The sequence below is a fragment of the Toxotes jaculatrix genome, chromosome 4 (genome assembly GCF_017976425.1).
Source record: "Toxotes jaculatrix isolate fToxJac2 chromosome 4, fToxJac2.pri, whole genome shotgun sequence".
Taxonomy (NCBI): Eukaryota; Metazoa; Chordata; class Actinopteri; family Toxotidae; genus Toxotes; species Toxotes jaculatrix.
This window is the reverse complement of record NC_054397.1, coordinates 20,635,191-20,653,603: the sequence shown is the minus strand read 5'-3', so window position 1 is coordinate 20,653,603 and position 18,413 is coordinate 20,635,191. Positions and strand designations below refer to the sequence as shown.

Here is an 18,413-nt window from a genome sequence, read left to right as displayed (position 1 = left end):
AGAGTCTGCAGCGGTCCATCACTGATAATGATCGGGTTTTCCTCTGCGCCATCACCCCCGAACCCCAACACACTCATCCATCCCTCATTTCTTTCCTTAATTTTTCGTTTTCCAGAGAAACGCCCCCCACCGGGGTTCGGTGGAGGACGAGGACTGTCCTCGCCGGGGACTCACGCGGACAGGCAGTCCAGGGAGTCCAGGGTAAGGAAGACGTCCGCCTTGCACTGGAAGGTACCCGTCCCGTCCCGCAGAAGCTCGCAGCTCTTCAGGTTTGGAGAGATGTCCTTCACGCAGATGGCCTGAAAGAGGTGAGAAGAAGCGATGAGAGAATTTAAAGTTTACAGAGTAAAATTCTGCAATACGATTTTTCTGTGGCTTTATTCAACTTTATTTTTTACCAGTGTCACATATTACAATGACTGTTAAGTATCCTCACGCCGACCTTATACCCTTGCATTTCATTTATTTGTAAAACTCGTAGCCAAATTATTGGGGATGTTTCTTATACAGTCATAACATCAGCTGCAAAAATATGAGTAGCGTGGAACCATCCCCTAAGGATGAATCCTAAGTTAGTACCTTTATTTGGGCGTTTTCCACAGGTAGCCTAACGATGCATTAAAATTCAGAAAATTCCTTTAGTGAATCACTCTGCGCTTTGACCTGCAGAGTTCACAGGTTTGCACCTTTACGCACAAGCCGGGAGACCTTCTCGCCAATTTGGATCTCAGTTGTTTGTTTCTAATTCAAATCTAATTTCTTTCAAATGTTTCTTTGCTTGAAATAATGCAAAGTTTCAATAGTTAAGCGTCGCCATTAACGTAGCTCTTGTGGTGCTGAATCCAAAGCACGTTTTACGCACATCTTCTTCATTTTATCCTCACAAAAAAAGAGAGGAAAAAAAACTTGAAACAAGAACAAAGTTTTTAGTGTCTTAATTGCACTTACCATGCTTTTGAGGATGGAGATCTGCCTGTTAGTTTCTGGGATCACGTTGTTACCTGCTGTCTCCCCGCTCTCCATCAGCGTCTCTTCAGACTCGGACCTCCGGACGTACGGCGACCTCCTGATACCGGACAGCAAACCGGAGGCGCGACCCACCGAATAGTAACTGGGCCCGGTCGACTGCTTGTACCAGGCTTCGACTGGATGGCAGGAGATGAGCAGAGACACTCCGACGCACACCACGGCAAACCTGACTGACTTCTCCATGTCTGGAACCGTCTTGGCACTTTTTACGCAAAGGTAAACAGCGTTTCTCTTCCCTATTCTTGGACAGTTATGTTTTGCTGGGTGTTTGGAAAACTTTCTGGTGCTTATATAGGCTGACTGTGCGACGTTATTGTGACCCAGGACGTTCGTCAAATCAAAACCGAGGTGGGCGGATGATGACCTGTCTTTATGCGGGAGAGGAAAAAGACCAATCCGAATTGATCCGTTTTTCATGGTTTGGAGGCGACATGGGAGGGGTGGTGTGTGTGTGTGTGTGTGTGTGTGTGTGTGTGTGTGTGTGTGTGTGTGTGTGTGTGGCACAGAGTATGAGGGGGTTGGAGATGTATAGGGATGTCAGTCAGTCTCTGACGCTTGTAGAGGTAAAAGTGAAATGGATTAACATCAGTGGACCTGACTGACGCAAGTGGTCAAAGCTCAGAGATGTCCACATGGTTTGTCAACCATAGTGACATATAAAAAATGTTCTTCCTCATTACCTTATAAGCTGATTCTTAGATTCAGAGTATCCTGAATGTCTAAAAACACTGCATGCAACAGTGGATTCAACAAAAAGTGTACAACAAAGCGGAATTGTGTGTGTGCATGGCACATGAAAGATTTCAACATTAGTGAAAATGGACAGAATAGGAAAAAAAAAGATGAGCAGATCAATAAACATGAGTGAAAAATCGACTGATCCAAATTGTGTTAAGTTTCAGCAGCTTTCTACAAGGAGGGATTGCGAATCAGTCTCACTTCAAAGTGGAGCTGTGAGGGAAAAACAGGCCTTTATCAATAAAAAGCCTTTTCCTGATTGATTTACTGACCTCGTCCAGTCATGCGTCATGAACTCCACCACTTCTGCAATCAGCAGGTCAGTAGAAGAACAACAGTGATGGCAATTAAGACAGAGGGGGAAGCATCTACATTTGTTCAATTAAATAATAACAAAAACAGTTAAATATTGTGTAACCATGTTGCCTTTCCATGAAACAGGGTTATCACGAGGTCTGGATGATGAGAAAAGGTACCTTAAATGTATAGACACAGATAAGAAAGACCACTGACCGGAATGATGAGATTATCCAGTAACATAAAGACGAAGGATACTATACCAGAAACCATGTTAGGAATTAAGGCGACTTAAAATTTGTTTATTTTTGAGCATAAGAAGCAGCACTGACATATAAAAATATAAATACAAATAAACATCATTTATTTCATAAGACGAATGTGTTCATGTATGTGGACATCATGTCAATCAGGATGAGTAAAAGTATCATTAGATTCAATCAGAGTCCATTGTAAAGTGGTCTGCAATGTGGCTCTAGTTTGTCCTCCAGGACGTAGTCTGGTCCACAGACCCAGGGGTCTCCCGTCTCCCACTGCCACTTCTGCAGACTCTGCCTCAGGCTCTCCAGCACGGCGCTGTAGGACGGGTCTGAGACCAGGTTCCTCATTTCCAGTGGGTCTGTCCTGTGTGGGTGGAAGCGTTTGTTAATATTTAAACAGACTCCGGGCTGTAGCCAAGAGTTAACTCAAAGCACTTTACTCTGACCCATCTATTCAGCATTTAAAGGGACTGATCCACCATTAAAGAATGGTTTATAACAGTCTACATATAATGTAGTTGTAAGCAGATGTAAGTGCTTATTAATGTGTTTGTCAAAAACTAAAACTCTTCCTGTGGAGGCTGATTTCTAAACTCATAAGAATGACAATGTAGTAAAATACAGCTGTGACAATAATAAATATATTCATATTATACAATTATAATAATAAATACTAATAAAATCTGAACAAGCACAGAGGTGAACGGTGTGAGTGAGAACCCCTGATTGCTCTTCACATGGATCTGACTAATATTGCATCTCGGCTCTTTAACATAGATGTTTGCTGTATTAGATCACAGTGGAGCAGAGGAGGAGAGCAAGGGGTGCAACTTATGATTTTAACTAATGACTTTCACTATCAATTGATATGATAGCTGCTTTGTTTATTTAAGCAGTTCGTCATTCTGTCTATAAAAATGGACAATCGCCCAGATCAAAAAGCAACAGTCAAAAACTCATTTTAGAAGCTGTAACCATGGTGTTTGATCATTTTCCTTACGCAATTAATCAGTTATCAATCAGCAATATTCATTTCAGCATTAAAGACAATCCTCCAATTCTCTCTTCAGCTTTAGCATTAAAATTGAAATTAGACATTTAAACTAGCAAATAAAAGTAGTTTAAATTCAAATATATTAGTGTTTGGGGGCTTTTAAGTGTCCTCATGATGGCAGCTCAAATTTCAGGCATTTTTAGTCACATGCTATATAATTTAAGATATCAAATTGACAATGATAAGTTAACAATATTAAATACTGGACTACTATTATATTTCATCAGTCCATTAATTGTAAATAAAATTCACCCAAAGGATCAACACATTAGATCAGCTGTCTGCAGTCCTGCCTTTGTTCCTATTACTGAAGCTGGAGAATCACACTTGTTTCCTTTTATAAATATTAATATTTCTTTTTGTTTTATTATACTTTTCCCCTTTACAAAGGCAGTTTTTGTGCATTTCCTTGTCACTGAATCACTAAACTATTATCTGTTGCAGGTTTGAATGGGTGGATCTCGAGTTGTCGGCCAAGTATTGTGAGTACCTTGCTTTTGAGAGTTTGATCTCAGCTCATTCAGGTAGAGACCCTCCAGCTTACTATCTGTTTTATCTGTGAATCATCACAGTGAACATGTTAACAGCAGCTGGAACAGACCTGGAGTCATACAGCTCCCAGCGCTCTCTGTAGTAATACTGCTCCAGGCTTTTGAACCAGTGCGTCGGCTGACTCAGCCTGGTGCGGTTCAGCAGGTCCTGGAAGGTGGGTGACACGTACAGGTCCTGGTCGATGGGGAAGGGCATGCGGTAGTGTAGGTTGTGGAGAAGGTGGTACGCCCCCTGGTGGACAGAGCGGGTTGGGTAGTACATGGTTACCTGAAATCAAAATGACAGCACAGCAGTCAGGGCCCCTGTGTTTGAGTCCTGCATGTAAGTCTGTTTTTCTGACAGTCGGTGGTGCTGACATCCTCTTTGAAAGCAGCGATGCTCACAGACCTCGTGGAGGGACTGGCTGGCGTAGATGGTGTTCCAGTGGCTCGGCTCGGTGACCAGAGCAGGCAGTAAGGAGCGACCGGTGAGGTGGACAGGGGTGGCAGGGCTTCCGGGGAGGGTGTAGGACGGGTAGGGGACAGAGAGCCAGTCCAGAATGGTGGGAGTGATGTCTGCCAGAAAAAAAGGAAGCAGAAGAAGAGAAAAGGCAAGACAGAACAGAGAGTAGAAGAAATAAATAAGACAAACTAGTACCTCAGCTGGAATTCTTAAAGTGAACTTATAAACAGTTTCTGATATTTCATAGTGTTTGCAGAGAAGCATCTGTCCAATGAAAACCAAGCATCTTGTAAAATGTATCATCACAAAGGAATAAAAAGTTGAGAGATACATGGTTTTCAAAGGACAGTGACAAATATTTATGTTGCTGTAACACATCCAATGTTCGTAACAACAGGTTATAAGAAATACTTTCCACAGTTATGTTACACTCCATTTAATGTTGTAATGATCTTCTCCAGATATTTTTATGACAACTGTTTTTGTTCTTATTGTGTTGTTGCAATTGTTTTAATTGTTTATTTCCAGATTTATATTTAATTACTACCCTCTGAGGGGATCATTTTCAGTTTATCTTATTTTCTGTGAGATTTGTTGGCAAAGCATCATTGTTAGGTCTCCCTCTTGTGGCGGTTAGAAGCCCCTCAGATAAACACACCGACTTCCTGTTTGTTCATGTCTATAGGCCAGAGGTTCCTAAACCAGGGGTGGGATGCCCCCGAGGGGTCCCAAGAGAAGTCTGAGGGGCCACAGAAAGATAAGGAAAGACAGAAAAATATTCATGGAACAAAAAATTTTGTATATTATTTCCAAATTTTTCTTTTTTTTTCTGAAATACCTTTACTTCGTTAGCCAGCAGAAATCAAATCCTTGAAATCAAAGAATCTGAGAGAGAAAAAAAAATCATTCTCTGGTTGAAATGCTCAAAATCTCTTACTCACTGAGGAAATAACCTGTGAAGAAGAGTTAGACAGAAGTTGATATTGCTTAATTATAAGGAGTCGCAAGACAAAAGCTCAGGAGCCACTCGTGTAAAAGCTAAACTGGAACCTGATCTGTACAGTGTGCTCACAGCTGTGGCTGACAGTCTTTATGGCCTTTTTTCTGTTTTTTTTTTTTTTTTTTTTTAAATCAGCATTCAGCCTCTATTTCTTACCTAGAAGACTGACATAGGCCTGGCTGGTGTCCCCCCATCGCTCCCTGTGTTCTGGAGAGGACACCAGCATGGGTTCTGCTATCCCGGAGTGATAGAGGTTGGTTCTGCCGTTGGGGAAGGGGATGCCGTTATCTGAGCTGTAGATGACCAGAGTGTCGTTCTCATAACCGGCATCCCGGAGCTCCTGAAGAACCAATCCAATGCCTGCAGAGGAAATTTACACCATCATAGCTTAGTGTTTTACAAGAACAGCTTCTCTCCATTCATCCACTTGTCTTGTGTACGTGCAGGTGTGGTTACACACCCTGATCCAGCCTGCTAACTGTGGTGTACTGTGCAGCCAAGTCAGCTCGTGCTGTAGGTGTGTCCGGCACAAAAGGTGGAACCTGAAGTGCACAAGATGAGGACAGACCAGATTAACACATGTCTTGATTCATGGATCAAAATTAAAATCAGTAATATATGGGAGTCTACATGCACCTATATAAAATCTTTATATCACTGACCTTTACTTGTTCTGGTGTGTAATACTGTGGTGTCCAGTCAGGTATTCTTCCCATCCCCATTTCACCATTTCCAAACTTCTCACAGAAAGCTCCATACTGTGGCTGCGAATGTCCACATCGGTGGGTGTCGTGGAAGGCAACATAGAGGAAAAATGGCCTCTCTTCATCATCACCATGTCCTTTCTTCTCTTCTTTCCTTCGCCTTCGCTCAGCGGCTTCCTCTTTATGGGTCTGGAAGAATTTGCGGACCAGGAGTTTAATGCGGGTGATGTTCCTCCCCACCTGGAGGACAGAGCTGTTCTCCTCTGTGTAGGCAAAATCAAAAGGGTATACAGATCCTGGACCGACGTGCTTCTTTCCAATTATACCTGCAGGAAATGAGAGGGTAAAAAAAAGAGAAAAGGTGGTTTAAAGAAAAGCAAGAGGGTGTGTAGACTTGACATAAACTGGTTTCTGTTATTTACCTGTGTGTACGTTGGCCTGCCTGAGGAGCAGCGGCAGACTTTGTACACCATCAAATGAGTTAAAGTGATGGACGCCCTGATGAAGCCCGTACATGCCGTTCTGATGCTGAAAACACAGGACAAACACCCCTCAGTACTCCTTCATGGACAAATGAGAGGTATCTGTGTGTGTGTGTGTGTCTTACCTGTGGCAGGCCAGTGAGGATGGTGGAACGGCTGGGGGAGCAGCTACTGACAGATGTGAAGGCGTTGTTGAACACCAGGCTCCTCTGGGCCAGAGAGCGCAGGTGGGGGGTGTGGACCACAGAGTTGTTATACACCTCCGTCTCAAAACCTGCATCATCAGCTGGAGGACGGAGAACACGGGGACTTTTCATGATGTGCGTGAGGTATTTCTACACCCAAATCAACCCCATCCTACAGTACTTAGACTTTACACTCCACTGCCAAAACTATGTGGTGGTTGTCAGTTTATTAGGAACACCCAGCTTAAACTAGTGCAGTCTAACACAACAGTTCTATTCTATAACCCTCGTGAAGGAGGGTGTATTGCATTAGTTTTAGGTAGTTGTACCTAATAAACTGGCAGCAATGTGTCTATATTCTAATTCCTAACTTTAAAGTCTTTACCACTGCAACGTTTTTACCACTGGGCAGAAATGTAAACTTTCACTCACCAATTATTAGAAGCACATTCCTTCTCTTTGCCTCTCCGGTGCAACAAGATGCCAGAATGAGACAAAACAACTCCAGCAGCATGATGAAGATGATGACCTGTCTTCACCGTCACCCCCAAAATCTCGTCTCTTTTAAGGCTTAGGACGATACTTATCTTCAGGCTGTGCCCGGAAAACATTAAGTGTGAGTCCAAACGCTCACATTCAGAACATACGATAAATTCATTCGTCAAAATGAACGCATGAAGTGACAGTCAGAGATACCTGCTGTGTTAACGACGGCAAAACAGCTGGAGGGGAAACTCATCTCACGTCTTCCTCAAACAACCGGCGGTCACATGACGGGTGAGGGTCACGTGACTCCGAGAAAACAGGAACCTGTGTCTCGCGGCTCATCAGTGGAGGTGTTTTCAGTGAGAGGAAGAGGAGTTGGGACAGAAAATCACGGCTGAGCGAGGAATAACACTGTAAGACACCAAGACAGACTGGGTAAGGCTGTCCACTGTCTTCCGTTTTCTACTCTGCTGTGTTGTCTTCGTTTTTCTATCCTGTTCTTTTCCATTTTTTATGTTGTGTTGCATTATATTCTGCTGATTTTTATTATATGTTAACTGCATCTTTTCTATACTATCCTAATTTATTTTATTCCGTGATCTGTTCTATTCCAGTCACGCATCTTTACTATTTTGTTTAAATTATTCTTGTTTTTTCATTTTGTCAATTCAACATGCTGAATGCTCAGTCAATTCTAGAGTAATACTATAACCTTGGAGGCCAGTGGGACATAAATGAAATATAACTTTAGATGCTACTGGCAGTTCATGTAACAGAGAGGAATATGTGTGGGAATATTTGTGTCAGGGAAGTTTTATAGCTTATAGGTGACTGTGGAGAAAAGGTTCTGGCTATTATAAAACAGTCACTGTTCAAAGACAGGTATGCAAAGCACTTACCTGTCATATGATCATCATATGATTATGAAAATCTCAACGCTTGTTAAGGTCAAACGTCACAGAGAAACAGGAAGTATCTGTCTTCTGTCTTCATTAAAATACCAGACAAACCGCTGAATAGATGTGTAGCAGGAGGTTTTTGTCCATATGACCTGACAAAATTCATAGTTGACGTTTAGTGTTGCTTGTTTCTGCCACCACACAGATCACAGCATGCATCTGAAGATATGGCGCCCACTCCCTTCGATGTGCTGTGTATTTCTTCAGAAAAACTGACACATGCGTGCGCACAAAGCGCATCTTTGTTGTGTTTTTGTGAACATTCCCCCTGCGGAGAAAGACGACTCTCAGGAGGCAAAACCAAATCCAGAGAAACGAAGCAGCACTTTCCAACAGCCAGGGAGTGACATTTAAAGCAGAGGAGAAAACTTACTCTCTGTGTGTAAGTGGCTTTTATTCTGTAATCAGCACACGTTTGAATATGTAAAACTTCCTGTCTTTGTACGCTCACAACTGTCTCTGCATCTTTCAGATTCTCCTTCCTCACCTCTAACTTTTCCGGTGCAATGGACCGGCCTCTGCTGAGACCAGTGTCGGCCTGGGGCTGCTGCTCCTGCAGCACCCTGAAAGCTTGGCTGCCCATCCTTTCCTGGTTGCCTAGGTACAAGCTGAAGTGGCTTCAGATGGACCTGCTCGCAGGCCTCACAGTCGGGCTGACGACTGTACCGCAGGCACTGGCTTACGCCGAGGTAGCTGGCCTTCCTGTGCAGGTAAGGATCCAGCTCATCTTTGAAGGTTCATCTTTTGGATTCAGTGTTCATTTAGATTCAGCTCAGCCTTTTTAAGTTTAATCATCAAGTTGTTAAAACTATCTTGTTCCAGTAAAGCTGCCTAGTGGGCAACAACTGGCTTCCAAACTAATTGTTATCTCATGAATCCTCCTTGTACGTACACGTCTTAAACGAGGTTTAAACTGAGCACAGAGAAACTTTTCCCCTTCAGCAGATGAATGTGAAAACAAACTCTACACACACGTTATTTTGCACGGTGAAGCTCAAACATCCAAGTCAGAGAAAGACTTTTTCAGTGAAGGGGGACTTTATTAATGAATTAATTGTTAGTTACACCTTTATTCATCCTTTCATCTAGAAGCATTTCTCTTCACAGTACGGACTCTACTCTGCCTTCATGGGAGGGTTCATCTACACCCTCCTGGGGACCTCTAAGGACGTGACGCTGGGTCCCACAGCCATCATGTCCCTCCTGTGTTTCTCAGTGGTGGGGGGACAGCCACACCGAGCCATACTTCTCAGTCTCCTCTGTGGACTCATCCAGGCTGTAATGGCATTACTGAGATTAGGTGAGGGGAGGGCAGCTGAGGTCATGTGGGAAACCTTGTGACACCAGTTTTGGTGGTTTTCTGAATTCAGTCAAAACTCGTGAGCCAAGTGGATGAATTTTTCCCAAAATAAAAATAAGATATTCTTCACAGTGTGACACATTGTTGTTTGAGCTGCGTTTTGGGTGAGTTCAAAATCCACACAGTATTAAACAAGAACAGTTCTATATTAAATAAATGTTATGACAACAATGTCATGTATAAACTGACCAAGATTTAGTGACTGAACTGCAGATATGCACACAGGATATCAGGCTGTGAGTCCCACTTCCTGCCACCACATCTATAACTTCCTGTGCTTAACCACAAGCATTTTCTGTGATATCTGTGGGTCTGCAGCATGCTTTTATTTGTCTTCCATTGTCATGACTCTGTAATTCATCCATCGCCTTGTTTGTCTTCTACAGGTTTCCTCTTGGACTTTATCTCTTTCCCTGTAATAAAAGGCTTCACTTGTGCTGCTGCAGTAACCATTGGCTTTGGTCAGGTCAAGGTGAGATTTAAACACCTGTATACACACACACACACACACACACACACACATACACACACACACACACACACACACACACACACACACACACACACACACACATATCCACCAGTTATCAGCGCCTGTACCTTATGATAATACTCAGCAGTAACTCCGGTTTCACATTTGAGGTTTTATTGACAGAGTCTTATCTCATTACTCATCATACATTCAACAATAAAAAGTAACTAAAAGAAAACAATAGTACATCGAAAACAGTAAGAAAGCAACTGAACACACAAATCACCTCTGGAATAATCATCAGTCATTAGAAATGAGCATTATTGGGTCTGGATTTTAACAATTGTTCAGAACTTTTCCAATACATTGACCAGGACAGATGACTGATATTAGCTCATAATGCTATAAGTAAAGAGAAAATGTGCAACAGTAATGCTAAAGACATGTTTGAGGTTATTTAAAAACCACGTCTTCATTACACAGTTTGCCCAACAGAGAGTGCTAACAGTGTTTTTAGATGGAAAATGTCCCACTCAGTGACTGTGTCTTGGTCACAATTAGCAGAATTTGTGAAATTTGTCAGATTCAGAAGAACCAAACGTTTAATAAAAATAGGATTAGTAAATTAAAGAATCCCTAGAAAATCAGTAGCCAACTATTTTTAAAATGTATTAATTGTTACTCTTTTTTTTCCCAAGTAAAAATGCCAAAGCCCTGCTTCCAGCCTGCTTTACAAATGCGTATATATTCTCAGATTTTGTTTAACTTGCAAATATTGATGGAATTGACAGTAATCATCATTTTGATTTTACACCAGTACACAGACTACAGAACAGCCAGGTCTGATTCAGAGGATGGTGAGAGTCCATGTCTAATTTTCTGATTTAGGATCAGCATGTTGATGGCAGATATAGCTTGAAGACGGAACCAGTTTAATGGTGGATCAGTGTCAACCATTTCTTTTATTTAAAGTGAGATTGTGGAACATTTGAAATACTTCTTCTTCCTAACACACCTTTGTGCAGTTTAACATACTCAGAGGTTTTGCTGTTACAGGCTTACTGTAGTAACAAATGTATTTAAAGGAGCATTTTGACTGATTTGTGTGTGCTTATTCAATTTGTATGTACTCTCTCTCTAAAAAGCAAAGAGAGAACTCACCCACTGAGTTCATAATTTGACCAGATCCACAGCTGACAACAGCCCTGTTGTTTCTGTTCGTAGAATATTCTGGGACTTCAGGGTGTTCCCCACCAGTTCTTTCTGGAGGTTTACTACACCTTCTACAAGATCCCAGAGGCCAGGACAGGCGATGTGGTCCTGGGTCTGCTTTGTCTCGCCCTGCTGGTCATGTTAATGTTTATGAGGACAAATCTGGGCTCTGACGATGCGCCTCCCTACTCCAGACTCGCCAGGAAACTAGTGTGGGCTGTTGCTACCAGTCAGTACCTTTGTGATCATGAGTGTGTGTCAGTGTGGATGTTTATGCATCTGTCTTCTATGCCAGCACGTACAGGAATGACAGTGTTTCACTTTTACAAAAGATAACATGAAACCTGTTCCACACTTTTTTTAATTTCTGAAACTTTCCTTTTATTTCCTGTTTGTCCTTTTTCTTATCTGTCTCGGTCAGTGCGTAACGCTCTGGTGGTCGTGGCTGCTTCCCTCATAGCATTTTCCTGGGATGCCTATGGTCATAAGGTGTTCACAATAACTGGGGAAACATCCCAGGGGCTCCCACCATTCAGGCCCCCACCCACCTCAGACACCACAGCCAATGGCACCATCATTTCCTTTGGAGAGATTGTAGAGGTGAGGAGTCAAGTGAAGGACCAGCAACAGGACTGAGGCAGTGCACGGTTTACAGGAATTATTGAGTTGCAACTTTCACTTTGGTAGAACTGAAGAGGCCTTTTGGATGTGAGGTGAAACGTCTTCAAGAAACCTCTAACTAGTCCAGTTGTCCTCATATAATACTTAGAGATACCATGACTGAGAGTCTTCATAGACAACTTTCACTTCACAAAATCTCTCCAGTTCTCATGAACCATCGCTGACTAACCAGTATTGTTCCTTATGATTTTTTGATTGTGCAGGGCTTTGGAGGAGGGCTTGCTGTGATTCCCATCATGGGTTTGTTGGAGAGCATTGCTATTGCAAAAGCTTTTGGTAAGCGTTTTTAGCTATGCTATCAGTGTGTCCACCACTTTGGCCCAGACTGAAATATCTCAACAACTATTGGATGGTTTACCATGAAATTTGTGGTTTTGAGTGACAAGTCTCGACAACTGTTACATGGAAAACATTAGAACTGCTGAACATCAGCATGTTAGCATTGTCAGAGTTTGTATTTTAGCTAATTGAACAATTTACCATTTTACTGTCATGTTGCAAAAGACCTTTCCCACACATTATACCAGCACCAGAGTCAAGGCAGCTAAAGAATGAATGTTTCATCAGACTCTTGACTGATTTTAACTTCCTGTTTGTCCTCAGCCAGTCAGAACGACTACAGGATCGATGCCAACCAGGAGCTGCTGGCAATTGGTTTGACGAACATCATGGGCTCCTTTGTGTCAGCTTACCCTGTCACTGGCAGCTTTGGGAGGTTTGTGTGTGTATGTGTGTGTGTGTGTGTGTGTGTGTGTGTGTGTGTGTGTGTGTGTGTGTGTGTGTGTGTGTGTGTGTGTGTGTGTGTGTGTGTGTGTGTGAGAGAGAGAGAGAGAGAGAGAAAGAGAAAGAGAGTAAGAGAGAAAGCTCAGATGTCAAATATTTACAGTGTCATGCTTCCTCTTCACATCCAGGACAGCGGTGAACTCTCAGACTGGGGTGTGCACTCCAGCTGGAGGGATCGTCACCAGTGAGTGCTGCCTCTTTCTGCAGTCACTTTATCTGCCTGCACTCTCTTACACCCTCTCGTGATGGTCTGTGATATCACATTTTATCTCCACCTCTTTCCCCGTCACCTCTTTCCAAAGCCACGGGGGCCCATGGCTTTAGCAGATGTGACAGATTACAAAACAGAGACAGACCAGCATGTGAACATCAGCAATTCATGTATTACTTTTTAGTACGCAGACATAAAAGATTAATGTTAATTTGGCCTTTTTCACTGTCAACCCTCTCTCCACCAACTTTCTCTTCCTTTAAGAAACTAAAGAAATGATAAAACTGCAACTTTGGGCTTCAACCATAAATATGCTTACCACCCATTGATGATTGAGGAGTTATAGGAGAACATTGATTGTGGTCTCTTATTTCTCTATTTTTGGCTCATCTTAGCAATGAAAACACAAAGACAGTGTCCATTTATTAATTTTTCGATTTTAAACGATCTTCAAGCAATCTATTATCCGTACTTGATGTCTGACTTCCTGCTGAATTTGTACGTTTCTCAGTTTGGAAATGAGAAATTCCTCTAACTTTCATCTTCCCTCTGTGGGTTATTGCAGGTGTGATAGTGTTGCTTTCCCTGGCGTTCCTCATGCCGGCCTTCTACTACATCCCCAAAGCTTCTCTGGCCGCTGTTATCATCTGTGCGGTTGCTCCCATGGTGGATTACCACATCGTGGCCAAGATGTGGAGGATACGCAGTAGGTGTTTGCTCAGTTTTTTAGGTTTTTTTTTAGTTTTCAGTCCTTCTCACACGTATCTGTTTGTTAAATTGAACTGTGGTGATCATGTGTCCCCCACAGAGCAGGACCTGCTGCCGTTTGTTGTGACGTTCCTGCTGAGTTTCTGGCAGGTGCAGTACGGCATCATCGGAGGTGTAGCTGTATCTGGAGCGCTGCTGCTGTACAACATGGCAAGACCCCAGATAAAGGTACCGAAATACTCTGTGTAGGACTGTGTGTGAGTGAGTGCATGAAACGTCAACTGTGAAACATTAAACTCTTCAAAGGCCACACACAAATTCTGCTTTGCTCATTGTTTCCTGTAAAGGCACAACAGTCATTCACTACTGAGGCATTTTCACTAGATATAAGTTCCAGACTTACATATAAGACTTACTTTCCTATACTCTTACTCCCCCTTGTGGTACTGTTTGTACTAACAATGTGTGCCTGTTGTGTGCAGGTGTCTGATCACGGTGCACTGGTGATGGAGTTGAGCAGTGGACTCAGTTTTCCTGCCACAGAGTATCTCACCCACTTCATACACACCCAGGCTCTGCAGGGTAAGGACTGGTTTGCTGATCGGTCTTTGTTTAGAAAATACTTAACTCCGTTCTATTTCACCACCTCCTGTTTTTCAGTCTTCCTGTCACTTACCTGTTTTTGCCCCCTTTTTGCCCCCTCCCTCCAGTGTCTCCTCCGCGGTCAGTGGTCCTGGACTGCCATCATGTCAGCACCATAGATTACACGGTGATCAGCGAACTCAGGGACTTGCTGAGGCAGTTCAAACAGCAAGACGTGCGACTGATCTTTTCCAGATTGCAGGTATGATTTTCTTTTATTTTGGGCCAGAATTCAGTTCTTATAACAACACAACAAAATAATTATAAAGTTCTTCTCTCTGTTTTGTCTCTTCTTCTCACACCCTGCTTTAGCCCTCTGTGCTGGAGGTTCTCCTAGCAGCTGATCTGAATGAGCTCAGGTACACACACAGTGTGGAGGCGGCGCTGCAGATGGAGTCAGGGAACCTCCTCGATGACTGACACAGAAACTGTCCAATCACAGTCTGAATGGAAGATGTTCGAAGCAATGAAGCAACAACACTGATCAGTGATGTTTCTGATCTGGGATTATTGAACTGTTATGACATTAAAACGTAATAAACTACCTCCATTTGTTGGCAGTCAAGTGTACAGAGACTGTCAGGAACTTTACATCTGGGGGGAACTTTACATCTGCCAAACTTGACTCTGGAAATGATTGTGGGATCTCCCAGATTGCAACACTACATTGCTCTTGCACAAAAACATGTGACCAAATGTATAATACTGAGTTTTGCAATGTTTTACATGCTTTCGATGGACATTTTGCATTTTATATGAATGAGGAAGTAATGAGAGAAATACTATTACTGAAATACATATTTCACTAACATTCCCTCTGTCATGTTTTAAGGCTGAAGAGGACAGGTGAACTGCCAGAGACCAAATCTGAATTTACAGAATAAAAATGTACTCATCAGTTTATTAATTTACTCATCACAAGGGGGTTGATTAAATTATATTATAAATCCAAATCACCACATTTTTACAAGGATTTTTAGCAAATAAAAAGTTTACTTTTTCATGTGTACATGTGTGTTTGTCAGGATTAGGCAGAGACTTTCTCCCTCTCCTCTTGTCTCCTGTGTTTCCCTTCCCTGGTGTGTGTGGTTTGTCCCTGTTTGTCTATTCAGCTTGTCTGCGTGTCTTTGTGTCCTGTCTTGGTTTTGGACAGAGTGCGGGGGCTGACTTCTCTTCCCATCTACCGACCTGCGCACCTGCTGTTAATCTAGCCATCACTCCACCCTCCACTGTGACTACATTAGACCAGACCTGCTCTCCATTCTTCACCAGTTCGTCTGACTGCACGCCTGGCAGTTTCGTGGACAAGCTCGTTGAACTGTTGAGTTGTTAGTAGAGATTACTCTTGCCCAGGTTTTCTAAGAGATAATCACGTCCTCTCCTCCCTCTGTCTGACTGCAGGATCATCTGCCACCTTTCCTCCCACTCCTGGATTACCTGGTTCCCAATCTCCCTGACCTCACACTCTGTTCTACATCTTAACTCTGGAGACCCCCACTCTGACTCCACTTCCTCACTCTCCTGGACTCTGCTGCTTAACCTGCCTGTCCTCTTAAAAACTTTCACTAATTCCCTGTTTGTGAATAAACAGTTAAACTACTTCAAGTCTTGGTGTCCTGGGTTCTGCATTTGGGTCCAGTCTAGTGTGTAAAAGCATTTATGACAGTGTTTGTGTGTGCCTGTCTACATGCAGATATGTTTGTTACAGTGAAGTTGCACAGTTGTACACTGGAACAGAAGATACAGTAAATCAACACGTAATTAGTCAGATTGTCATAAAATTTACTGAGCAAGTTCATGCTCCTGAGGGGAAGTAATCTCAACAAAGCAGCTGCAAAAACTCAAGACAATCTAGGAAACCTCTGGAACTGTTGATTTGTCCCAGCACCATTTGTCACAAACAGGTGTCATGATGGAGACTTCTAATGCCAAATATTATATTAGTGATTAGTGATTATTATTATTGAGAAATACTTAAGATTCATAATCACCTTTTTAGGGAACCAATTTAGAGATGGATCAGTGTCAACCATTTCTTGTATTTAAAGTGAGATTATGGAACATTTGAAAGAAAAACAATACATTCTTGCTCCTAAAATACCCTTGTGCAGTTTAACATACTCAGAGGTTTTGCGGTTACGGCCTTACTGTAGTAACAAATAACACTAAAGGAGCATTTTGATTGATTTGCACCAGGATAGGTGATGTGGTCCTGGCATTTGCTTACTCATCTTGAATTTACAGGAATTATTGAGTTGCAACTTTCACTTTCACTTTGGTAGAAATGAAGAAGCCTTTTGGATGTGAGGTGAAACGTCTTCAAGACACCTCTAACTAGTCCAGTTGTCCTCATATAATACTTAGAGATACCATGACTGAGAGTCTTCATAGACAACTTTCGCTTCACAAAATCTCTCCAGTTCTCATGAACCATCGCTGACTAACCAGTATTGTTCCTTATAATTTTTTGATTGTGCAGGGCTTTGGAGGAGGGCTTGCTGTGATTCCCGTCATGGGTTTGTTGGAGAGCATTGCTATTGCAAAAGCTTTTGGTAAGCGTTTTTAGCTATGCTGTCGGTGTGTCTCTAATGATGCCGGTGTCACGTTGGTCCACCACTTTGGTCCAGACTGAAATATCTCAACAACTATTGGATGGTTTACCATGAAATTTGGTTCAGACATTCATGATCCTCAGAGGAGGAATCCTAATAACTTTGGTGATCCCACGAGTTTGACATTTGTGGTTTTGAGTGAGAAGTCTTGACAACTGTTACAAGGAAAACATTAGAACTGCTGAACATCAGCATGTTAGCATTGTCAGAGTTTGTATTTTAGCTAATTCAACAATTCACCATTTTACAGTCATATTGCAAACGACCTTTCCCACACAACCATCATCAACCATAAATATGCTCACCAGCCATTGATGATTGAGGAGTCAGAGGGATTTTGTGTGATCACTTAAAAACTCAAGACAATCTAGGAAACCTCTGGAACTGTTGATTTGTCCCAGCACCATTTGTCACAAACAGGTGTCATGATGGAGGCTTCTAATGCCAAATATTAAGGATGCTTCAGCCATGATCAAGCAACTGTCAATCAAGTCTGAACAATACACTCCCACAGCACAGCCACACAGTCCTGATGAAGCAGATTAGCTTAGTTTTTGCTCTTAATATAATAATAAACTCTTAATATATGACTGAGGGTGCTTTTCTCAGAACTGTCACCACTTTCATTGTTTTCAGATGATTCAGTGAAATGCCAATTTATCATATAGCCATATATTCTCTTATTATGCACTTGTATAGCCTATTCTCATAAGCTCATATATTCAATTCTGTGTGAAGTACATACAGCTTGACCTGTAGTGGCCTAATGTCTGTTCATTGTGCTTTGTGAAGACTCCTGCTTGTGTCTCGAACAAAGACTGTCTTGTACCTCAAAGCGTTACTTATTCTTTATCTCTGTTGCTGTCTGGTGTCTCTGAGCATAACTTACACTTTATCTCAGTTGCTCTTTTTTTTTTTTTTTTTAATCACTTGACTTTCAGCTTGTTTTCTCTCCCTGCCATCCTGATATGTGAGAAATAGATGTCAAAAAACCCTGGAAACTTGACCCTCAGGTTCAGATCTCTGTAGCATTCGTTGCTGCTTGAGCTCTGTCCTTTCTGCAGAAATTGATTACTCTGTAAACCTTATTTTGCAATAAAACATCAAAAGACAATTACTGTCTAAAGAATTTTATTTCACTTCTTCAGGAAGAAAGTATTTTTCCACCACATTCAGAATTAAGTTCTTATTATTTCTCTTTCTGTTCCTCTCTCTGACAGTTATACAAGGATCTTTAGCAAATAAAAAGTTTACATTTTCTTATGTGTACACGTGTTTGTTATAGTGAGGTCACACAGTTCACCAAGGTTCCTTTTCTCAGAACTTTGTCTTTCATTTTTTTCTTATTTAGTGATGTACGTTTAACATTGTTAAAATATCATCATAACCTCATTTCTAGGAGGTTTAAGACCTCTGCTGGTAAACCACTAGGGAGGAGGGCCGGTGACATTGTATGACATCTACACCACATGACTGAAACAAGAAGGTACACTGGCCAGAACAAATAGACAAATAGACAAGATCAGTTGCCTGTGAACACCAGAA

General features: G+C 42.1%; 3 protein-coding genes across 4 annotated transcripts; 1 reads left to right on the top strand and 2 right to left on the bottom strand.

The window, feature by feature from the left end:
- Window positions 1–170: 170 nt before the first annotated feature.
- npb (neuropeptide B) lies at window positions 171–1,212 on the bottom strand. The gene is made up of 2 exons (XM_041036666.1): window positions 949–1,212; window positions 171–299 (listed from the first exon to the last, which is right to left on the bottom strand). The coding sequence occupies exons 1-2, from the start codon at window positions 1,210–1,212 to the stop codon at window positions 171–173; spliced, it is 393 nt and encodes a 130-aa protein (XP_040892600.1).
- A 1,139-nt stretch (window positions 1,213–2,351) lies between these two features.
- sgsh (N-sulfoglucosamine sulfohydrolase (sulfamidase)) lies at window positions 2,352–7,487 on the bottom strand. Of its 2 annotated transcripts, XM_041035207.1 has the most exons (9): window positions 7,175–7,487; window positions 6,683–6,843; window positions 6,498–6,603; window positions 6,034–6,401; window positions 5,832–5,913; window positions 5,528–5,731; window positions 4,318–4,484; window positions 3,980–4,197; window positions 2,352–2,688 (listed from the first exon to the last, which is right to left on the bottom strand). In XM_041035207.1, exons 1-9 carry the CDS (start codon window positions 7,254–7,256, stop codon window positions 2,505–2,507), a joined length of 1,572 nt encoding a protein of 523 aa, XP_040891141.1. In that variant the 5' UTR covers window positions 7,257–7,487; the 3' UTR covers window positions 2,352–2,504. The 2 variants fall into 2 exon arrangements, with proteins under 2 accessions (XP_040891141.1, XP_040891142.1); XM_041035208.1 differs by lacking the exons at window positions 2,352–2,688; window positions 3,980–4,197 and adding an exon at window positions 5,210–5,256 and having other exon boundaries at window positions 4,351–4,484.
- Window positions 7,488–7,545: 58 nt separating this feature from the next.
- Window positions 7,546–15,806, top strand: slc26a11 (solute carrier family 26 member 11). Its single transcript, XM_041035149.1, has 15 exons — window positions 7,546–7,663; window positions 8,333–8,569; window positions 8,660–8,897; window positions 9,295–9,487; window positions 9,934–10,019; window positions 11,244–11,460; window positions 11,653–11,831; window positions 12,116–12,188; window positions 12,516–12,627; window positions 12,824–12,879; window positions 13,472–13,612; window positions 13,715–13,842; window positions 14,097–14,196; window positions 14,325–14,458; window positions 14,569–15,806. The coding sequence occupies exons 3-15, from the start codon at window positions 8,694–8,696 to the stop codon at window positions 14,674–14,676; spliced, it is 1,731 nt and encodes a 576-aa protein (XP_040891083.1). The 5' UTR covers window positions 7,546–7,663; window positions 8,333–8,569; window positions 8,660–8,693; the 3' UTR covers window positions 14,677–15,806.
- The last annotated feature ends 2,607 nt before the right edge of the window (window positions 15,807–18,413 follow it).

Excerpts from the sequence above, each read along its gene's own strand:
- npb (XM_041036666.1), bottom strand. The coding sequence starts at position 1,212 with ATGGAGAAGTCAGTCAGGTTTGCCGTGGTGTGCGTCGGAGTGTCTCTG. Across the intron at positions 300-948 it reads TCTCCATCCTCAAAAGCATG|GCCATCTGCGTGAAGGACAT; the intron begins GTAAGTGCAATT and ends CACCTCTTTCAG.
- slc26a11 (XM_041035149.1), top strand. The coding sequence starts at position 8,694 with ATGGACCGGCCTCTGCTGAGACCAGTGTCGGCCTGGGGCTGCTGCTCC. Across the intron at positions 12,189-12,515 it reads TGCTATTGCAAAAGCTTTTG|CCAGTCAGAACGACTACAGG; the intron begins GTAAGCGTTTTT and ends GTTTGTCCTCAG. Across the intron at positions 14,197-14,324 it reads ACACACCCAGGCTCTGCAGG|TGTCTCCTCCGCGGTCAGTG; the intron begins GTAAGGACTGGT and ends CCCTCCCTCCAG.
- sgsh (XM_041035207.1), bottom strand. The coding sequence starts at position 7,256 with ATGCTGCTGGAGTTGTTTTGTCTCATTCTGGCATCTTGTTGCACCGGA. Across the intron at positions 5,914-6,033 it reads ACACACCAGAACAAGTAAAG|GTTCCACCTTTTGTGCCGGA; the intron begins GTCAGTGATATA and ends TGTGCACTTCAG. Across the intron at positions 5,732-5,831 it reads AGTTAGCAGGCTGGATCAGG|GCATTGGATTGGTTCTTCAG; the intron begins GTGTGTAACCAC and ends TTTCCTCTGCAG.